Source organism: Cetorhinus maximus, unplaced genomic scaffold, assembly GCF_964194155.1.
Source record: "Cetorhinus maximus unplaced genomic scaffold, sCetMax3.hap1.1 HAP1_SCAFFOLD_201, whole genome shotgun sequence".
Taxonomy (NCBI): Eukaryota; Metazoa; Chordata; class Chondrichthyes; order Lamniformes; family Cetorhinidae; genus Cetorhinus; species Cetorhinus maximus.
The window spans coordinates 570,989-590,768 of NW_027596179.1; the positions used below are offsets into that span (position 1 = coordinate 570,989).

The window sequence follows — 19,780 nt, forward strand, 5'->3', positions numbered from 1 at the left end:
TTCTACAATATTTTTAAAATCGTGCACTTGCTAAGGAACGTTCCACTCTACAATATTTTATAAGCAATGCAGAGACTTCCAGACATAATCAGCAGCAGCTTATAATGGGTCAATCATCCATGCAGAAACCAACCCATTGTGTGTCTTGTACTGTACTTACCTCTTCACTGAGTGTGCCTCTATTATAGTTCTCTCACATAATTCTGAGATGTTAGCTTGAGGAATCCTACACAGGCATGACAGCAAATATCTACAAGTGGTGTTTTACTTTTAGGATAACATAGGCAGGAGTATAAGGAAGAAAGGCTAAACCTCAAAAGTATACAACAAAATCTAGCAATTCCTTACCTTTCTGTGAATACTTTTTTCTGTTCATTAAGGAGTGGGTTGGCAGCAGAATGTCATGGGAAACTATAACAGTTTGGCTCTTGCTTATTTATGTCTCTTATGATTAGACCAAAGATACTTTGGAGATTTAGGCTGGCTAAGGGAAAATCCTAGCTTCCATGTATAATAACAGTAGGTATTAATATTTGGGATCCCACATTCTATTGTGAAGATATCATTGGTTATGTCAGAATAACTGTACTGATGTCACAGCCACATCCTGTGACATCACAAAGCAGTTCAACTACCTTCAGTGTTTCATACTCAATATTTTTTACATTTCAAACCTTTGCTAATGTGGTTTTAGTTTTACTGAAGTAATTCCAATTGTACAAATGCAAACAAACCTGCTGGATAGATCCTTAAGTGGATATGACCTTAGACCAGAAGAACCACAAAGTGATTTAGGATAGGTTAAACATTTAACCAGCATAATTATCCGGCCATAACAATGCTGCAGCTCAGTAATTTTCTCTCTCCAAGTGAGATGGTTCATTCACAGTATCCATTGCCATTATTTGGTCATAGGGTTTACTAACAGGATAAAAAGTGCAACAGATTATTTAAGTACTGAAATACTCTGCGTATACAATGATCTGGTGCTGTATTTTAGGAATAACCCACCTAATACTTTTCAACATGTAGTAAAAGATAGACTTAAAAACCTGATTAGTGTTGCTTGCTACGTTTTATTACAATACATTATACTACAAACAAATGCAAAATCACATTTATATGAAATTACAGTGAAAATCTTCAATCTTTTAAAAGGATGCACTTGATACATTCTTTAATAAATGCAGCAATGAAGCTCTATGGAAATGAGTGACTAAATATTAAAATCCACAATAGACAAACTTCAACGTGATTCTGAAGGATAACCCACTTTATGCTTTTCATGTATGTTTTCAATGTCATTTCACAATACATTCAACTAAGCATCTATTTACAGTACAGCATATAGAAAATTTGTATTCTCATCCAAAACAGTTTGAAATTCCAGATTTTGCTGAATCACAATCACCAGATCAAATGACAAGATTTTTTTTTTAGAAATACTTTCATCATAAGATCAGGTACAAGGCACAGAGTAAAGACACCATGTCAGCAGATGGAGCTGAATGAATATACTGTATTAACATCATCTGAATAGTCTTAAACCTGACCAAAACTCGTAAATATTCAAGAATAATGTGAATACAGCAAACGGTAACACACACATTTTGCTGAGTGTGGATAAACCTTAAACATATGCTAATCATTTCCCTTTTGTAGAGCTGAATGGAGTTGGGAAGAGACCATGGGTATAATCAGAGACAGCATATTTAATCTATCAGAGGTGTCTGCTGAATAAAGAACATTAAAATATTTTTGCTATTACAAAGTATTTTTCTGTGCTCTAATTCACCTGCATATGTTTACCATTTGCTTTGACATCAATGTTGCCCTTCATAAAAATCTAATGGAAAACTGGTTAAATGGTTAAGAAGAAATAGAATGAGATATAAAAGGAGTACAATTTCTTTTACAGAAGGGAAATCAACAAACAACAATTAATGTGAAACTATTTTAGGGGAGAAATTCAACGCTTAGACATATGGTAGCAATAGCATTAAATCTCAGCAGTTAAAGCTATGCAGCTGTAGTGAAGATTTTAAGCAAAAAGGTCAAATTAAACTCTGATAAAATTAAAAGTTATCACTTATAAATAACTTTTTTGAAAATCAGATTAGAGAATCGAGTAAAATCTCATGCAATTAGATTGGTTTGGTGCAATGTAAAACCCAGGCAATGGCATATTGAAGGCTAGAGCTACAGCTGCTCCAACATCGAGTAAAATTATAGGCCATATTTGCTGCAAATCTTCAATACTCTACTGCCATATTCATGTGTATGTTAGTGCAGTAAATACCACAATGGTAGACAGATAAACAAGATATCACAAACTATGCATTAAAGTACTACTGCAGATTATGCTTAACATTTTTAATGTATATGAAGGTAGTCAGAAGAAACTATCTACTTTACAAGTTGCAATGGAAAATAATCACCTGCACACATTTCAAGGGCCTGGAACATTGGTCTAAGAGTATGCAATATTCTAAAACATGGTTTCGATTCCATGAGACATACATGGAAGAGTAAAGCCAGGCAGTCCAGCATGTTTTGGAAAGATGCAAAATTTTAAAAAGGAACTAGAGCAAGAAAAAAAAATCATTCTGCACAGGTGATAAAGTAGATGCTGTCCAAAGTATAAACTCAGGATATTTGTGGTACTGTTTTATAAATGCAAGTTTCTTTAAACCAATCATGCATTACTAAATGTTAGTTCCTATGCTGCAAAAATCCAAAAGAGCTTCAATGTATATTAAGTGGAATCATGAATAAATAAATGTCTTGGATATTATATTTTAGCCTTGTCTAATTGAATTTCTCAGCTAAACTGCCAAGTGTTAATATTGTTTTCTTAAAAAAATGAAAACCTGAGCTGTCTTGGTTTCCTCTGTAATTAGTAGAATGAAATTAAGTTTAAAATGTCGATTTGGTGTTTTGTATTACTGCAAAATGTGTTTTGAAAGATGTAACTGAACAATAACCATTGTAAATTAGAAGTCTGAACATTGTTTGGAATAGATTAGTCAAACTGCTAAAGTCAATGGATATATAGGACAAGTTTTGAGTCACATGTCTCTTTTAAAAATATACGGTGCAAATGTCAAATTAGCGCACCATGAAGCATGGTGAACCGGTACAAAACAAGACAGTTAAGTGCGTCATAAAGACATGTCTGTGACACAGGAATAGTGGAGCATACATGGCACATGCAATTGGTCATTCTGTTGTTGGTTCAAATTCTCAAAGGACCTGGTTCTCATCCTCTATATGAACAGAACTGGAGGCAGCAAGAAGAGGCTGAGATGAACTGTTGGTGCTCTGGCTTTTCAGGCTTTCAGTCGAGTCTGAGGTTCCTGCAGAAAAATACACAACTGAGAAATATCTCACTTTTCAAGTGACCACAATTTAGCCAAGTGGCTATGATGCTTCCCATTCATAACATACGGCCACAGTTTTGATTTAAATGCTTGACAAACATTCATTCTCTTTGGGAAGATAAAGAGCTAGTTGCCATTTTATCATAGGTAAGTGGCATGACAACATGATTTATGTTACTGCATTTTATGTTTGTAAGGAAACAAAAAGATTGAAACAGTTTTTTCTTGAAGTAGTGCTTCTTTAAAACAACATTTGCTATCTGTCCCAAAATAATCAATCTTGGTCTCATCGTTTAACTCATTAGAGAAATTGATCATACTTAGTTAAGATGCATCCTTGAATAATCCTCAAGAAAAATAATTTAACCAAAATTATTCCAAGGCAATGCCAAGGGTATTAAGGTTTACTGATTGACTGGAAAATCCTGGTACTGTCCCTGTAGTTAATAACCACAGCCCTGCTGTTACTTTAACCTCATTTAAGTATTTGTATGCAAATACACTGAAAACATTCTGAGAGAGCGAAAGCATCCATGACTTAAACTGCATATGCTTTTAATGTCTGATTGATATCAAAAATCTTTTGTTTGGGGTAGGTGGAAGGGGTAATAAGGTGGATTTGCCCATTTATGAGTAATAACTGGAGATAGAAATCACAATGCAAAGGTACTCCATTTCCTGAACCTTTACATGAAGACAATCTTTTCCCTCCATCTGTTAGAGGAAATAGTAATTGTGTAGAACTCGCCCAGACTCCACAGCACTGGTGAGGCTTTGCACAAAGAAGGGGACTTATGGAAAACCGAGGCTGCTTCAGAAAATTTTTAATATATAAACAAATGTGGATAAAGTAGCAGCAGAGCTGTGGTTATTACCTTTAAGGGTAGTACCAGAATATTAAAGATGGGTTAATGTTACTTGGGTATATTTTGAATGATGATGCACATTTTGATTGTTTCAGCACAAGGTGAACACTAGGCTCAGCACATTAGACAATCGAGCATTTACATAGCACCTGAGCATTATATATCATCGTTTGTCATATTTAAGCATCGAAGTAAATTGCAAATTTGAGAGAGAATTAATGGAAAATAGTACCACAGCTTGATACATGGAGAACAAATGGTGGTAAAATAAAAATGACGGTTTGAGTTTGAAACAATTAAAATATTTTAGTTTAAAAAAACATTTAGAATCAAATAAGTACAGCATTTTTTCAATGGTCCCTTGAGTATTCCTTTAACTAAGTCAGAAACTGTCATAACTTCAACAGTCAATCTCAGTTTCCAAATCATAAAAAAGTGATTGATAGAAATGGTGATAATTATCCAAAATGTCACCATATAGTTTATTGGAATTCAATTTCTATAACAGTGTTTTTTGCAGAATTGTTGATTAATTTCCAAAGCTGAATAGTCCTGGACAAAAGTAAACAATAATTGGCTGAGAAATAACTTATTGATCATAGGTTGTGTTAGATAGGTGTTTAATTATTGTATGATAGTCTTCACAACCACAATTTCATGCTTTCAAACCCATTGAGTGAATTATCCAGTAGTTCATCCCTGTCCTACTTACTGGGTTTCTTTAATGCAGTGCTAGGTACTTGCTAATATTGATTGCACACTACCTCAAATTCTACCACTAAGGCTGGGATTTTGCCGATTTTACCCAGGGAAGCAGGTGGATTGGTAAAATGCTGGGGAACCACATTAGGAGGATTCCCCAACATAGCCCCTCTGCCAGGGCTTTTTATCGGCAACAGCAAGGGCTTGGCCACCCACCAGTTGGAGGCAGATGGCCAATTTGCATACTTAAGGCCTAACTGAGGGCCATTTTCCTGGAGCAGCACACACCCCTATCCCCAGCAATGTGGAGAAGCTGCCAGCTGCATGTGAGTGACCTCTCAGTGACTTCCCAGAGGGACCTTTTTTCTGGAGGCTCCATGGGTCAAGGAGGAGGGCCCCACTGACAACGACTGCTCCTGCAGCAGCAACGCTGTCACTGGAGGGGTTACCCCTCTGATTGCTGGGGCCTGAATGCCTGGCCCCAACGAAAAATTCATTTGTCGTCCTCTCCTTCAAGTGCGCTTCAAAATGAAGGTGCCCCGTTGTACTCCTTATAGCCTCAGCAGCGGCCACCTCTCTTGTTGCTACTGCTGACGCTACAGAACTGCTGGTCCTCTGATTCGGCCAGCATTATGAAGAGCCAGCTCGTTGTCCTTTATTTGACAACAAGCCTGGCAGCGGCCTCTTAATTAGCTGCCAACAGGAAGGTTGTAACCAGGTTCCCGCTGGACTCCCGTGCGTGCTCTGAGCCCACAATATGGTCCTGAGGTCGGGTCTCACCCTGTGTTCAGAAAATTCTGATCTAGGCTTCATAGGCTGAACTGAACATTAGAGCAGATTGCAGAGAGAGCACAGAAGAAATCTGTAAAATGTGAGAAGGTGCCTCCCTGGTTGGAAGTGTAAAGTACCTTAAACAACATCTATTCTAAGATACAGGATGTAAGTTCTTCAGTATACTCAAGAACACTTTAATTTAATAATCAGAAATGTGGGCTTTCAAGGATCATCAATAGATTGCATAAGTCATTTGAGAATGACTGAACCTGTAATAAGTAGCATATATAACAGTCAGAAAATAAAAATGGCTCAGTTTTCTTTACATTATCAAGTTTAACCTCTCCTCAGTGCCTGGGATTGTTTCACAGGTACTCCCATACTGTGTACATTTTCACAGGCAGCAGCCCTCCTGGACCAAAGTATTGCTACACATTCAATAGTGATCCATCTATCTTGGGAGGTAGTTGCATAGGGTCCAATGCACCACCTGTGCTGGGGTACAATCACACAGACCCTGGTGTACCATCGTTACAATGATATAGGCACTTGCAGGCAGTAACATACTCCTTGCGCTGGAGTATTTACATTGGAATCAGTCTTCCTCTGATGTGCTACTGTTATATAGGGACCAGTGACCTTGTGCTGAACTAAATTGGAGTTACACAGCTGCCAGTAACACTCCCATGCCCAGCCCAACCTGGACAATGAATATCAACAGATTATATGATCATGGAGGGCATCACATATGAACTCATCCTATCTTTGCTTAAAATCTGCACAAGCGCATCCTTCTAGCAGGGGTTTCTGAGTAGCAATAAGCTGATTTTGGCTTTCATTCACCCATGTACTGAAGCCAACTGACAAGTTTTATTACACAAAAACAGAAAATGCTGGAAAAACTCAGCAGGTCTAACAGCATCTGTGGAGAGAAAAACAGAGTTAACGTTTCGAGTCCTTATGGCTCTTCTTCAGAGCTGTTGAGTTTTTCCAGCATTTTCAGTTATTGTTTCAGGTTTCCAGCATCCACAGTATTTTGCTTTTATTGACGAGTTTTATTGCTCCCCGACTCAAAATAAGTAAATCAGTGCAGAGTTGAGATCAAAACCAGCAACTTCCTGATCGCTATGGTTCAGTTAAGCTCTGGATAAGTTTGGCACCATTTGTTAAAAGGAACCCAATAAGCATGGTAAGCAGAAATAAAATTTGATTATTTTTGAAGTGTAATTGGTGAAGCCTTTCTAAAGGCAAACTGAAAGTTCCTCATCTTGTGGATACTAATTTTCTTCACTTCCAACAGAGTAAAAAGGATTTAAAATAATAATTCAGAAAAACTACATTTCATAAGTATCAGCAGACATTAGTCCATCGCACTTTTTAAACTGTTGCTGATTTTAATTGTTTTGTTTCCATGAAAGCATAATTTGGAATAGCAGAACACGTATGGTATTTTAAATACTGCAGCATACAGAGTATTGCTTGTGGCAAATCAGTTCAAAATGTGCATCATATACAGTGAATGTTTAGGACATTCTAACTTAAAATTTAGATTGGATTATCAAGTGAAAATCAAACATAGAAAAATGCTAAAAGCGTGAAGTCAGGGACAGCATAGAATGTGGATTCCCCTTCGATGTAGAAAATATCCCAAGGAGCTTTTACATTTGGGGGTAGGGGTGGGAATGGACTACAATTCACAGTGCAAGAGATGATTTTTGTAGAGATTTTTTAAATGTTGAAAAGAAAAGTGGAGACACACGGGAAATTAGGGAGAGAATGCCAAAGAGTAGGGCCAAGGCTCCTGAAGGTCCTTCTTCAAACAGCAGGGTGAAGTGAGAAGAGCCAGATTTGGAAGTGGGAGGGGGTATATGGCTGAAAGACATTGCAGTGATACAATGGGATGAGGCCGTGGAAAGATTTAAAGATGTGAGTATTTTTAATTCAATGTACTGAGGGATAAGGAGGCAGTGTAGGTCAGCAAGGATGGGGCTAATGGCAAAGTAGCACTTAGTGTAGGACAATACACAGGCAGCTGAGATATGAACAAGTTGGAGTTTATGGAGAGTGTATTTTGGGAGGCTGGCAAGGAGGACATTGCGGCAATGAAGCTTAAAATTGGCAAACACATGGGCAATGGATTTCTGTGGCAGGAGGGGGTAATTCAAGTGATGTAGCAGAGATGGAGATAAGTGGGCTTGGTGATGGACAGGTTGTGGGTTGAAGTTTAACTCTGGTTGAGCAGCATGTCACTGCTTTGAAACGGAGCTCAGCAGAAGTCAAGAACTTCTGCACTTGCAAGTAGGAAAAATGGGAGCCATTTACATGTCCTCAAGAACTGGCTAAGCAGAAGCTTAGGAGAGGACTGCAAGCAGGGCCTCCAGCTCAAAGATGTCTAATCCACAAAAACTACAAGGGAGAAATAGAAGGGTAGGCTGAAAGGCTTTTGAAGAGTCTTGTAAAGGATTTCTGGAGAGTAGGGCCAAAATGACTGATGGTTCTTTCAGCCAGTGCCGATGCAAAGGGAGAAGGGGATGTATATGAGGTAGGCGTATGGAGCAGCAAAGTCATGGAGGGATTTGAGGGCAAAGTTTTTATATTGCATTGGAAACAGTTGGAAATAACATAGGGCAACGAGAATGGGAATGATGGACAAATGAAAATGAGGACAGCTACATTTTGGGCAAGTTAGAGTTTATGATGGGTGACAGTGGAGGGGAAACATTGTTTTGAAAGGGAGGCTAAGAGGTCAGGAGGGAATTGAAGAGTGCAAAAGCAACAGCAGGTTGGTCTTGCGGAAGAGTTGGGTTTAGACAGGGCAGAAGGGAGCAATTGCAAAGTGACAAGGTTTCAGGGTTGGAACAGTTGGGAGACTGGGGGAGGTTTTGGGGCCACAGCCTTGAAGGGGCCAAGTGGGACAGCCTGAAGTTTTTAAACCATTTTTATGCACACAAATGAAAACACAATAGCTGACTTACACTCAAATTCATACAAAGGGAAAACAATAAAGAGTGTTAACATACCAGAATTACTCTTCTATACCAATTGAGCAGGAATCAGGACCCAGAGCTGCCCAAATCAGCAAAATTATGGATAGAAAGGTAAGGATATATTAGATAGGTCATGGAAGTAAGTCAACAAAGAACACACAAAAATGGAACATAAAAAATCCTTGTATATGTCATGCAAAAGTAACATTTTTGAAAAATTTGTTGGAATGCATTTTGGTTAAGCTGTTGAATGTTGCTAGGCAATAATGGGTGACAAAACATCAAAGGATTTGGTTTTATTAAAGCTTGCCACAATACAGTTTTATTTTTTCAATTCAGTTGTTGTGCAAATATGGGCCAATTCAAATTACATAAATAACCTGCTTATCACGACCTGTTCTGGTCGCCTAACTACAGGAAGGATATCAGTAAGATTGAAAGAGTGCAGAGAAGATTTACTAGGATGTTGCCGGGTCTTAAGGAGTTGAGTTACAGGGAAAGATTAAACAGATTAGGACTTTATTCCTTGGAGCGTAGAAGAATGAGGGGAGATTTGGTAGAAGTTTACAAAATTATGAGGGGTATAGACAGAGTAAATGCGAGTAGGCTCTTTCCACTTAGATTAGGAGAGATAAACACGAGAGGACATGGCTTTAGGGTAAAAGGGGAAAGGTTTAGGGGAACATTAGGGGGAACTTCTTCACTCAGAGAGTGGTGGGAGTGTGGAATGAGCTGCCATCTGACATGGTAAATGCGGACTCACTCTTAAGTTTTAAGAATAAATTGGATAGATACATGGATGGGAGAGGTTTGGAGGGTTATGGACTGGGTGCAGGTCAATGGGTCTAGTGGAATAATATTTCGGCACAGACTAGAAGGGCCGAATGGCCTGTTTTTCTGTGCTGTAGTGTTCTATAGTTCTATGGTTCTATGACAATACGGTCTTCAGGTATCAGGAAATCTGAATGAAATGTACCAGCCATTTTCTGTTAGCAATATCTTTCAAGCTTAAACTTAATGGAGGATTTTATGATTGCTAAGTTTCATGCTGTTAATCTGAATTTGTAGTGTGCAAAAGCAATAAAAATTATGCAATGTGAGGGCAGTTATGCTTAACGTGTTATTGTTGTCTCTCTGAATGTTGTGTTCAAATCAGTCGATTGGCCATAGAGTTAGCTGGTGTGAGGAACAGGATTATTCAAATTGGCACAGTAAAGGTTTTTTCTAAGACCGGAATTTCCTAAGGAGGAAAGATTGTGTAGTTCTTGCCTTTAAATTTTTTAAGAGACATTAATTCCTTCAGCTCGAGTTTAACTTTGAACCTGCAGAATCAAGGTGAAAGATATTAATATTCCTTTAGAGGGTTCACTGTGTGGGAGATTTTTAATTTTTATTTAAAATAAAAATGTAATGCAATGGATGTATTATAACTAGATTTCCAAAGGGCCTTCAATAAGTTAATAGACCAATGAATAAGGTCAGAGTATGCAGAGTCAGGGGACAAGTAGCAAAGGATAGAGAGCTGACTGCAAAACATAAAGCGGAGAGTAGGGGTAAAGGGTAGCTATTCAGAATAGCAGAAAGTAGGAAGTGGGTCCCGCAAGAAGCAGGACTGGGACCATGGTTGTTCACAATTTACAACAACACTTTAGGCTTTGGATTGAAAACCACAAATTCTAAATTTGTGGTGACACCAAATTCAGGGGACAGTTAACACTGAGAAGAACTGCAACAAAATAAACCTGCAGAATGGGCAAATAAATGGTAAATGAGTATCAACATAGGTGTGGGTGGGGTTTTACGTTTCAGTAAGAAAATTAAGATGGTCACACATTCTGGGACTAATACACAAATCACAAAGTCACGATGCAGGTTAATAAGGCCATAAAGAAAGCAAACCAAGCACTGGAGTTTATTTATAGAGGGTAGAATTGACAAGTAGAAAAGTTACACTAAACCTGTATCAAACCTTGGTTAGGCCACATGTGAAGTAATGTGGACAGTTCTGGTTACCATATTAAAAAAGAGTATAGAGGAACTGGAGAGATGTATAAAAGATTTACAAGAACGATACCAAAAATGTGAGACTACTTATCAGAAAAAGATGAACAGGCCAGGCTCTTCATTTAAAAGGAGAAAACTGAGGGGTAACCTAATAGATGCCTTTATGAAAGATTTTGATGGATTATGAAAGATTTTGCCACGACGGAGAGACCCTTCCCATTTTCATGGGGGTGCAGATGGACTCCGGCTGGAGTTCACACACCCACGATTTAGGGATGCAGCTGGCCATTTAAATCATCAGCTGCCCCCACTGAAGTGGGATTTTGGTAGGCCAGGAGTGTGAAACCCCAAGTATGCAGGTTAGACCAGGTAAGAGCAGGTCTGAACTTTGTGGATCCGTTTGGATAGCCAGGCTACTCTTTGGATATGGTCCCAGGTGTCCTGATAAGGTGCCCTTTGGGATAGGTCAGGTGCCCTTTGGAATTGTTAAAAATAGGCATAGGTGTGTGTAAAAAGTGCATTAACCCATTACTGTCAAACTCATTGGAAATGTCAGAAGCACCTGTCAAAATTAACTGTCAAAATTGTCAAAAGCACCTTTCAAAAGGAGCTGTCAAGCTGTTAAGACATATAAAAGCCCTGCCCTTTAAATCTTTGAAAAAAATTGTCTGGATTGTTAAATAAATTCATGCCTTCTGTCACTCTGTCTGTTGCCAGAAGCCTGAGGGTTTCCATTAATGGATTAGTGCTGCATGGTTGATTTCACAACCATCCCTTGTCACAGCAAGGTGTCTGCCATTTCACCATTTGATTGCCAGCTACAAGTGGTAACAGACTCTTTGATGGTGGGACAATAAATTCCAATGCTTGTTATCAGGTATTGTGCACTTGAATGATATGTGTGTTCTTATAAGGGTTAATGTAGTTGAAGGGATGTAAATATAGTAAATAGGTTCTTATGAGAGTGTTGGTTTCAATATAATGAAGTCTGCAATAGACACTTAATAATCTCTGCATAGGTCCTGATGTCTATCCATGGTAGATACTAGGTGAGCTGGCATGGTAGGTGTAACAGCAAAGAGTGGTGGGTGGGGTCACAGGGTGGCCTGAGTTGGCACTACATTGGTGTAGGGGTCATAAAGAGTATGGGGGTGGGTGCAGGGTGGAGTGTATAAGGGGCCATGAGGCCGGATGGAGGGGCATAGGTTGGCATGGAAGGTACGAGGGGTTATGGGATGGGTGGGGACATCAGGTGGCATAGATATGGCATGGAGGAATGTTTCATGTTTTAATCTTTATTTTTAAACTCTGGACACAGTGCCGGATCCCCGAGACAGGCTGTCCACCCAGCCCGTCTCCGCACCCTGCATCCTGCTCTCACACACCTCTTCCCAGTGTGCACCTGATCTGGGAGGCAAAATCTGAGCCAGAGCGAGTTTTACTTATGGCATACAGCAAAACTAAAGGCCATCAGCATAAAATAGTCACCAAGAAATCCAGCAGGGAATTCAGAAGAAAGTTCTTTACTCAGAGAGTGGTAGAAATGTGGTACTCACTATCACATTGAGTAACTGAGGTGAATAATATTTAAGGGGAAGCTGGGTAAGCATATGAGGGAGAGGGGTACAGTAATTTATACTGATGGAATTGGATGAGGAAGGATGGAAGTGAAGCATAAATGCCAGTATGAACTGGTTGGGTTGAATGGCCTGTTTCTGTGCCGTATATTCTATCTAATAAGGATTTGTGATGGACAGTTAACAGGAATAAAATAGGTGGTAGCAGAAAGTGATGAGATTTTCAATTTACTTTCAATTAAACATTCAACAGGTTTTCGTTCAAGTAGAACAAACTGTATAAAATATAAAAAGGTAAAAAGGGGCTTTTGTCAGATTAAATGGAAGAAAATATTAGTGCAAAAAAACATTGATAAGTAATGAAAGATAGAGGAAATGGAAAGTGCACAAATTAAGTATGTCCTGGTAAGGAAAACTTGGTGTACCAAGGTTGAAGTTACACGGATGAATAAAAAAAAAACGACCAAATTTGAAACAAAAAAAAATCTCTTCACAGATCAGATTAAAAAATAAAGAAGCAAAGAATAAATGCAAAACATTTGTAGAAAATTTACAAAAAGAATATTAGGAAGGCCAAGAAAAAAAATGAGGAAAAATGAGCAGAAAAGGGCTGAGGAGAGAAAAGGCTTTTCTTAAATAAATTAGCATCAAGAGGATAGCAGGAGACTGGGGTAGGCCTAATAAGAGGGGAAGGCAGCAAGTTTGTAGTGAAGATTGAGGAATTGGCAGAGATATTAACTAAATACTTTGCCATCATTTTCATAGAGGAAATGGATAGAAATTTTAGAACCACCTAAATGGATCCACCTCATGTGGTATTTATTCAGAGAGAGAGATGGTGCTGAAACAAATTAACTCAAACTTTAAGACAGGTCTTCAGGATCTGATGAAACAGAACATGCAGAAGAGTTAGTTAGCTGGCTTGCAATTAAAATATTGCATGCAGGCTTGGGCACTTCATTATGGAGGGTTGTGAAAGTAAACAAGGTGCAACGTCATCAAAGATAAGGAATTGAAGTTGTGAAAAGATTGAGGGGTTGCACATATGCAGATATTAAGAGAAAATTTAAAAGATAGGATTATAAATAAAGTAAATTGTTTCTATTGGTCAGCCTTGGGCACAAATTAAAATGATCACAAAATGAATTAAAAGGAGGTTAGAAGCTTTCTCAGGACAGTTAAAATGTGGAATTTTGCTCATAAAGCAATGATGAAGCAGAGTCCTTAAATCTTCTTCAAAGTAATCTAGACTCTCGCTTAAGAGGGAGAGAATTTGCAAAGGCTGTATAATAATAGAATTTTACAATGTCGAAAGTGACCAGTTGTGTCTCTGCCAACCCTCAAAGTAATATTCACTTAGTTCCATTTCCAATATGGTGACCTTTACTTATACTCTCGTACATTTTTCTTCATCAAATATTTACCCACTCTCCTTTGAAAAGCTATTTTGGATTCTGCTTCCAGCACTGTTTCTGGTAAGGCATTTCATGTCTATCAACCATGGAATTATGATTTTCTGATCCTTTCTTTGAACCCACATATCATATGAGAAATTAAATAATAAACTTCTGATCAAAGGCTTGTAACAATGCATAAACTAAATGACATACAGCACAGCAGCATTTGTGGAAGCCAGAAAAATTGCATTTTAGATAGGAATGTGCATTCTATTACAGATTTTTAGGCTGACAGCATTCAAGCAGGCATACAAACACTTAACACATCTTATAGCTGTTGGGTGTATAGGTGTTGTTAAAGGATAAAAGAAAATGTAACAGGATTACCACAGCAAGAAGTTAATGGTTTTTGAGCTTTCTCATACCACTGCATTTGCTCAGCGATCACTGGAAGATTAGCAAGTCGAGGCTACACTGTCAATTTTCCAACTATTCATTTCTTTTGGATAGTATTGATGCTTTGCAGGTGTACAGTGCCACAGGCACCAGTTACCCTCCCATACCTCATCCCAGTGAGTGTTAGCAGGCTACTCAATCAGAGGAGGGGAGGCACTACAGTCGAGCACAATACTGACCATGCAGATTGCTGCTCGGAACCCTGACTGATTTTCCTCTCTTTAACCCAAGGAGACTGTGGCCAACTGCAGTGCCCTTACCACAGGCCAGGGGTCAACAATAGGAGGACCTTTCGACTCTGTATAGCTCATTGAGTAACTTCCAACGGGGGAGGGGGAGAGAGAGAGAGAAAAAAAAGGGGACAATGACAGAGAGAGAGAGAGAGAGAGAGAGACACTGAGACTTGCACTATTATGGAGCTTTAGAACATATCTCATGAACAACTAACAGCACATACAATGAAATGCAATGATTGTTATACGTAAGAAATTGCTGTTACAACAACCTATTTTACATAAAGATAAAAACAAAAAGCTAAAAGCTACTGCGGATGCTGGAAATCCAAAACAAAATAAGAACAGAATTACCTGGAAAAACTCAGCAAGTCTGGCAGCATCGGCGGAGAAGAAATCAGTCAACGTTTCGAGCCCTCATGGCTCTTCGGCAGAACTGAAGCATAGTTTCAACAAGGGAGAAATATAAATTGGTTTAAGGTGGGTGGGGGGGAAGAGACACATTGAGGGTGTGGTGTGAGCAGATAATCAAAAGATGTCAGAGACAAAAGGGTCAAAGAGGTGTTGAAGGTGGTGGTCTTTGTCTGAGAAAAGTGCTAATTAAGAATGGAAAACAGGATATTCAAAGTACAGCTCTAGTGGGGGTGGGGTGGAAAGACTAAAGGTTTTAGTTTTAGATTTAAAAATAATGGAAATAGGTGGGGAAAGAAGAATCTATATAAATTATTAAAAAAAAAGGCGGGTGGGGGGGGGAAAAGAAACGGGGTGGGGATGGGGGGAGGGGGAGTTTAAGATCTAAAGTTGTTGAATTCAATATTCAGCCCAGAAGGCTGTAAAGTGCCTAGTCTGAAGATGAGGTGCTGTTCCTCCAGTTTGCGTTGGGCTTCACTGGAACAATGCAGCAAGCCAAGGACAGACATGTGGGCAAGAGAACAGGGTGGAGTGTTAAAATGGCAAGCGACAGGGAGGTTTGGGTCTTTCTTGCGGACAGACCGCAGGTGTTCCGCAAAACGGTCGCCCAGTTTGCGTTTGGTCTCTCCAATGTAGAGGAGACCGCATTGGGAGCAACGAATGCAGTAGACTAAGTTAGGGGAAATGCAAGTGAAATGCTGCTTCACTTGAAAGGAGTGTTTGGGCCCTTGGACGGTGAGGAGAGAGGAAGTGAAGGGGCAGGTGTTGCATCTTCTGCGTGGGCATGGGGAGGTGCCATAAGTGGGGGTTGAGGAGTAGGGGGTGATGGAGGAGTGGACCAGGGTGTCCCGGAGGGAACGATCCCTACGGAATGCCGTCAAGGGGGGTGAAGGGAAGATGTGTTTGGTGGTGGCATCATGCTGGAGTTGGCGGAAATGGCGGAGGATGATCCTTTGAATGCGGAGGCTGGTGGGGTGATAAGTGAGGACAAGGGGGACCCTATCATGTTTCTGGGAAGGAGGAGAAGGCGTGAGGGAGGATGCGCGGGATATGGGCCGTACACGGTTGAGGGCCCTGTCAACGACCGTGGATGGAAAACCTCGGTTAAGGAAGAAGGAGGACATGTCAGAGGAGCTGTTTTTGAAGGTAGCGTCATCAGAACAGATGCGACGGAGGCGAAGGAACTGAGAGAATGGGATGGAGTCTTTACAGGAAGCGGGGTGTGAGGAGCTGTAGTCGAGGTAGCTGTGGGAGTAGGTAGGCTTGTAATGGATATTGGTGGACAGTCTATCATCAGAAATTGAGACAGAGAGGTCAAGGAAGGGAAGAGAAGTGTCAGAGATGGACCATGTGAAGATGATGGAGGGGTGGAGATTGGAAGCAAAATTAATAAATTTTTCCAGGTCCCGACGAGAGCATGAAGCAGCACCGAAGTAATCATCGATGTACCGGAGAAAGAGTTGTGGGAGGGGGCCGGAGTAGGACTGGAACAAGGAATGTTCCACATACCCCATAAAGAGACAGGCATAGCTGGGGCCCATGCGGGTACCCATAGCCACACCTTTTATTTGGAGGAAGTGAGAGGAGTTAAAGGAGAAATTGTTCAGTGTGAGAACAAGTTCAGCCAGACGGAGGAGAGTAGTGGTGGATGGGGATTGTTGGGGCCTCTGTTCAAGGAAGAAGCTAAGGGCCCTCAGACCATCCTGGTGGGGGATGGAGGTGTAGAGGGATTGGACATCCATGGTGAAGAGGAAGCGGTTGGGGCCAGGGAACTGGAAATTGTTGATGTGACGTAAGGTGTCAGAGGAATCACGGATGTAGGTGGGAAGGGACTGGACAAGGGGAGAGAGAAGGGAGTCAAGATAACGAGAAATGAGTTCCGTGGGGCAGGAACAGGCTGACACGATCGGTCTGCCAGGACAGTCCTGTTTGTGGATTTTGGGTAGGAGGTAGAAGCGGGCCGTCCGAGGTTGGGCGACTATCAAGTTGGAAGCTGTGGGAGGAAGATCTCCAGAGGAGATGAGGTCAGTGACAGTCCTGGAAACAATGGCTTGATGTTCTGTGGTGGGGTCATGGTCCAGGGAGAGGTAGGAGGAAACGTCTGCGAGTTGACGCTCAGCCTCCGTGAGGTAGAGGTCAATGCGCCAGACAACAACAGTACCACCCTTGTCAGTGGGTTTGATGACAATGTTGGGGTTGGACCTGAGAGAACGGAGTGCAGTGAGTTCAGAGAGAGACAGATTAGAATGGGTGAGAGGAGCAGAGAAATTGAGACGGCTAATGTCACGCCGACAGTTCTCAATGAAAAGATCAAGAGAAGGTAAGAATCCAGAGGGAGGGGTCCAAGTGGAGGGAGAATATTGGAGGTGGGTAAAAGGATCCGTTGAACGGGGAGAGGACTCCTGCCCAAAGAAGTGAGCACGGAGACGAAGACGGCGGAAGAAGAGTTCAGCATCATGCCGAGCCCGAAATTCATTGAGATGAGGGCGTAAGGGTATGAAACTAAGTCCTTTGCTGAGCACTGAACGTTCAGCATCGGAGAGGGGAAGGTCAGGGGGTATAGTGAATACGCGGCTGGGGCTGGGATTGGAAGATGGGGTGAGGACGGAGGGACAAGCAGGGGTGGAGGGTCCCCGATGGGTGTTGGAGTCGATGAGTTGTTGGAGTTTGCGTTCCTTAGCACTTGAGAGAAAGAGAAAAAGTTTCTTGTTGAGGCGACGGATGAGGCGAAGAATAAAATGAAACTGGGGGCACGCGCAGCTTTGAAAAAGGGTGCGGCGGTGCTGCTGGAGGGAGAGGTCGAGTGTGTTCATATGGCGGCGCATGGCACTGAGTGTGGATCTCAGAATGCGACGGGAACAGCAGTCCGAGAAACGTTTTATGTCCCGGAGATACCTGTAATCCTGGGTGGGTTCGAAACAAGAGGGATGGAATTTCAGTTGAAATCCACGTGGGGTGAGTCGGAGACGGAGACAGTCACTGAGAAAGGAGATATGGCTGTGAAAGCGGGTTTTAGTAAACACCTTGTCAAACACCAGGAGAGAAATGGAAAGCAATGAAGGTGAGCAGGGCAGAAGAGACAGTCGGAAATCCTGTCGGAGGACAGAACCACACTTCTTCCAAGAAGTACCAAGTTCCAAGACGCCCTACTCCTCAACCCCCACTTATGGCACCTCCCCATGCCCACGCAGAAGATGCAACACCTGCCCCTTCACTTCCTCTCTCCTCACCGTCCAAGGGCCCAAACACTCCTTTCAAGTGAAGCAGCATTTCACTTGCATTTCCCCTAACTTAGTCTACTGCATTCGTTGCTCCCAATGCGGTCTCCTCTACATTGGAGAGACCAAACGCAAACTGGGCGACCGTTTTGCGGAACACCTGCGGTCTGTCCGCAAGAAAGACCCAAACCTCCCTGTCGCTTGCCATTTTAACACTCCACCCTGTTCTCTTGCCCACATGTCTGTCCTTGGCTTGCTGCATTGTTCCAGTGAAGCCCAACGCAAACTGGAGGAACAGCACCTCATCTTCAGACTAGGCACTTTACAGCCTTCTGGGCTGAATATTGAATTCAACAACTTTAGATCTTAAACTCCCCCTCCCCCCATCCCCACCCCGTTTCTTTTCCCCCCCCCACCCGCCTTTTTTTTTAATAATTTATATAGATTCTTCTTTCCCCACCTATTTCCATTATTTTTAAATCTAAAACTAAAACCTTTAGTCTTTCCACCCCACCCCCACTAGAGCTGTACTTTGAATATCCTGTTTTCCATTCTTAATTAGCACTTTTCTCAGACAAAGACCACCACCTTCAACACCTCTTTGACCCTTTTGTCTCTGACATCTTTTGATTATCTGCTCACACCACACCCTCAATGTGTCTCTTCCCCCCCACCCACCTTAAACCAATTTATATTTCTCCCTTGTTGAAACTATGCTTCAGTTCTGCCGAAGAGCCATGAGGGCTCGAAACGTTGACTGATTTCTTCTCCGCCGATGCTGCCAGACTTGCTGAGTTTTCCAGGTAATTCTGTTTTTATTTTGTTTTGGATTTCCAGCATCCGCAGTAGCTTTTAGCTTTTTGTTTTTATCTTTGTGTTTGATTGACTGCCACCTCTCTTCAAAAAAATGCCTTCTTGGAAGAAGTATGGTTCTGTCCTCCGACAGGATTTCCGACTGTCTCTTCTGCCCTGCTCACCTTCATTGCTTTCCATTTCTCTCCTGGTGTTTGACAAGGTGTTTACTAAAACCCGCTTTCACAGCCATATCTCCTTTCTCAGTGACTGTCTCCGTCTCCGACTCACCCCACGTGGATTTCAACTGAAATTCCATCCCTCTTGTTTCGAACCCACCCAGGATTACAGGTATCTCCGGGACATAAAACGTTTCTCGGACTGCTGTTCCCGTCGCATTCTGAGATCCACACTCAGTGCCATGCGCCGCCATATGAACACACTCGACCTCTCCCTCCAGCAGCACCGCCGCACCCTTTTTCAAAGCTGCGCGTGCCCCCAGTTTCATTTTATTCTTCGCCTCATCCGTCGCCTCAACAAGAAACTTTTTCTCTTTCTCTCAAGTGCTAAGGAACGCAAACTCCAACAACTCATCGACTCCAACACCCATCGGGGACCCTCCACCCCTGCTTGTCCCTCCGTCCTCACCCCATCTTCCAATCCCAGCCCCAGCCGCGTATTCACTATACCCCCTGACCTTCCCCTCTCCGATGCTGAACGTTCAGTGCTCAGCAAAGGACTTAGTTTCATACCCTTACGCCCTCATCTCAATGAATTTCGGGCTCGGCATGATGCTGAACTCTTCTTCCGCCGTCTTCGTCTCCGTGCTCACTTCTTTGGGCAGGAGTCCTCTCCCCGTTCAACGGATCCTTTTACCCACCTCCAATATTCTCCCTCCACTTGGACCCCTCCCTCTGGATTCTTACCTTCTCTTGATCTTTTCATTGAGAACTGTCGGCGTGACATTAGCCGTCTCAATTTCT

At 41.6% G+C, this 19,780-nt stretch overlaps 1 protein-coding gene across 1 annotated transcript in view; it reads right to left on the reverse strand.

The window, feature by feature from the left end:
• Positions 1–1,056: 1,056 nt before the first annotated feature.
• The window catches only part of LOC144673021 (E3 ubiquitin-protein ligase MGRN1-like), a gene marked incomplete at its 5' end in the record, with an annotated part of 136,732 nt that continues 118,008 nt past the window's right edge, over positions 1,057–19,780 (reverse strand). Inside the window, one exon of the mRNA XM_078535020.1 lies at positions 1,057–3,356. Coding sequence (XP_078391146.1) covers positions 3,244–3,356 — 113 coding nt within the window. The remainder of the gene's footprint in view (positions 3,357–19,780) is intronic.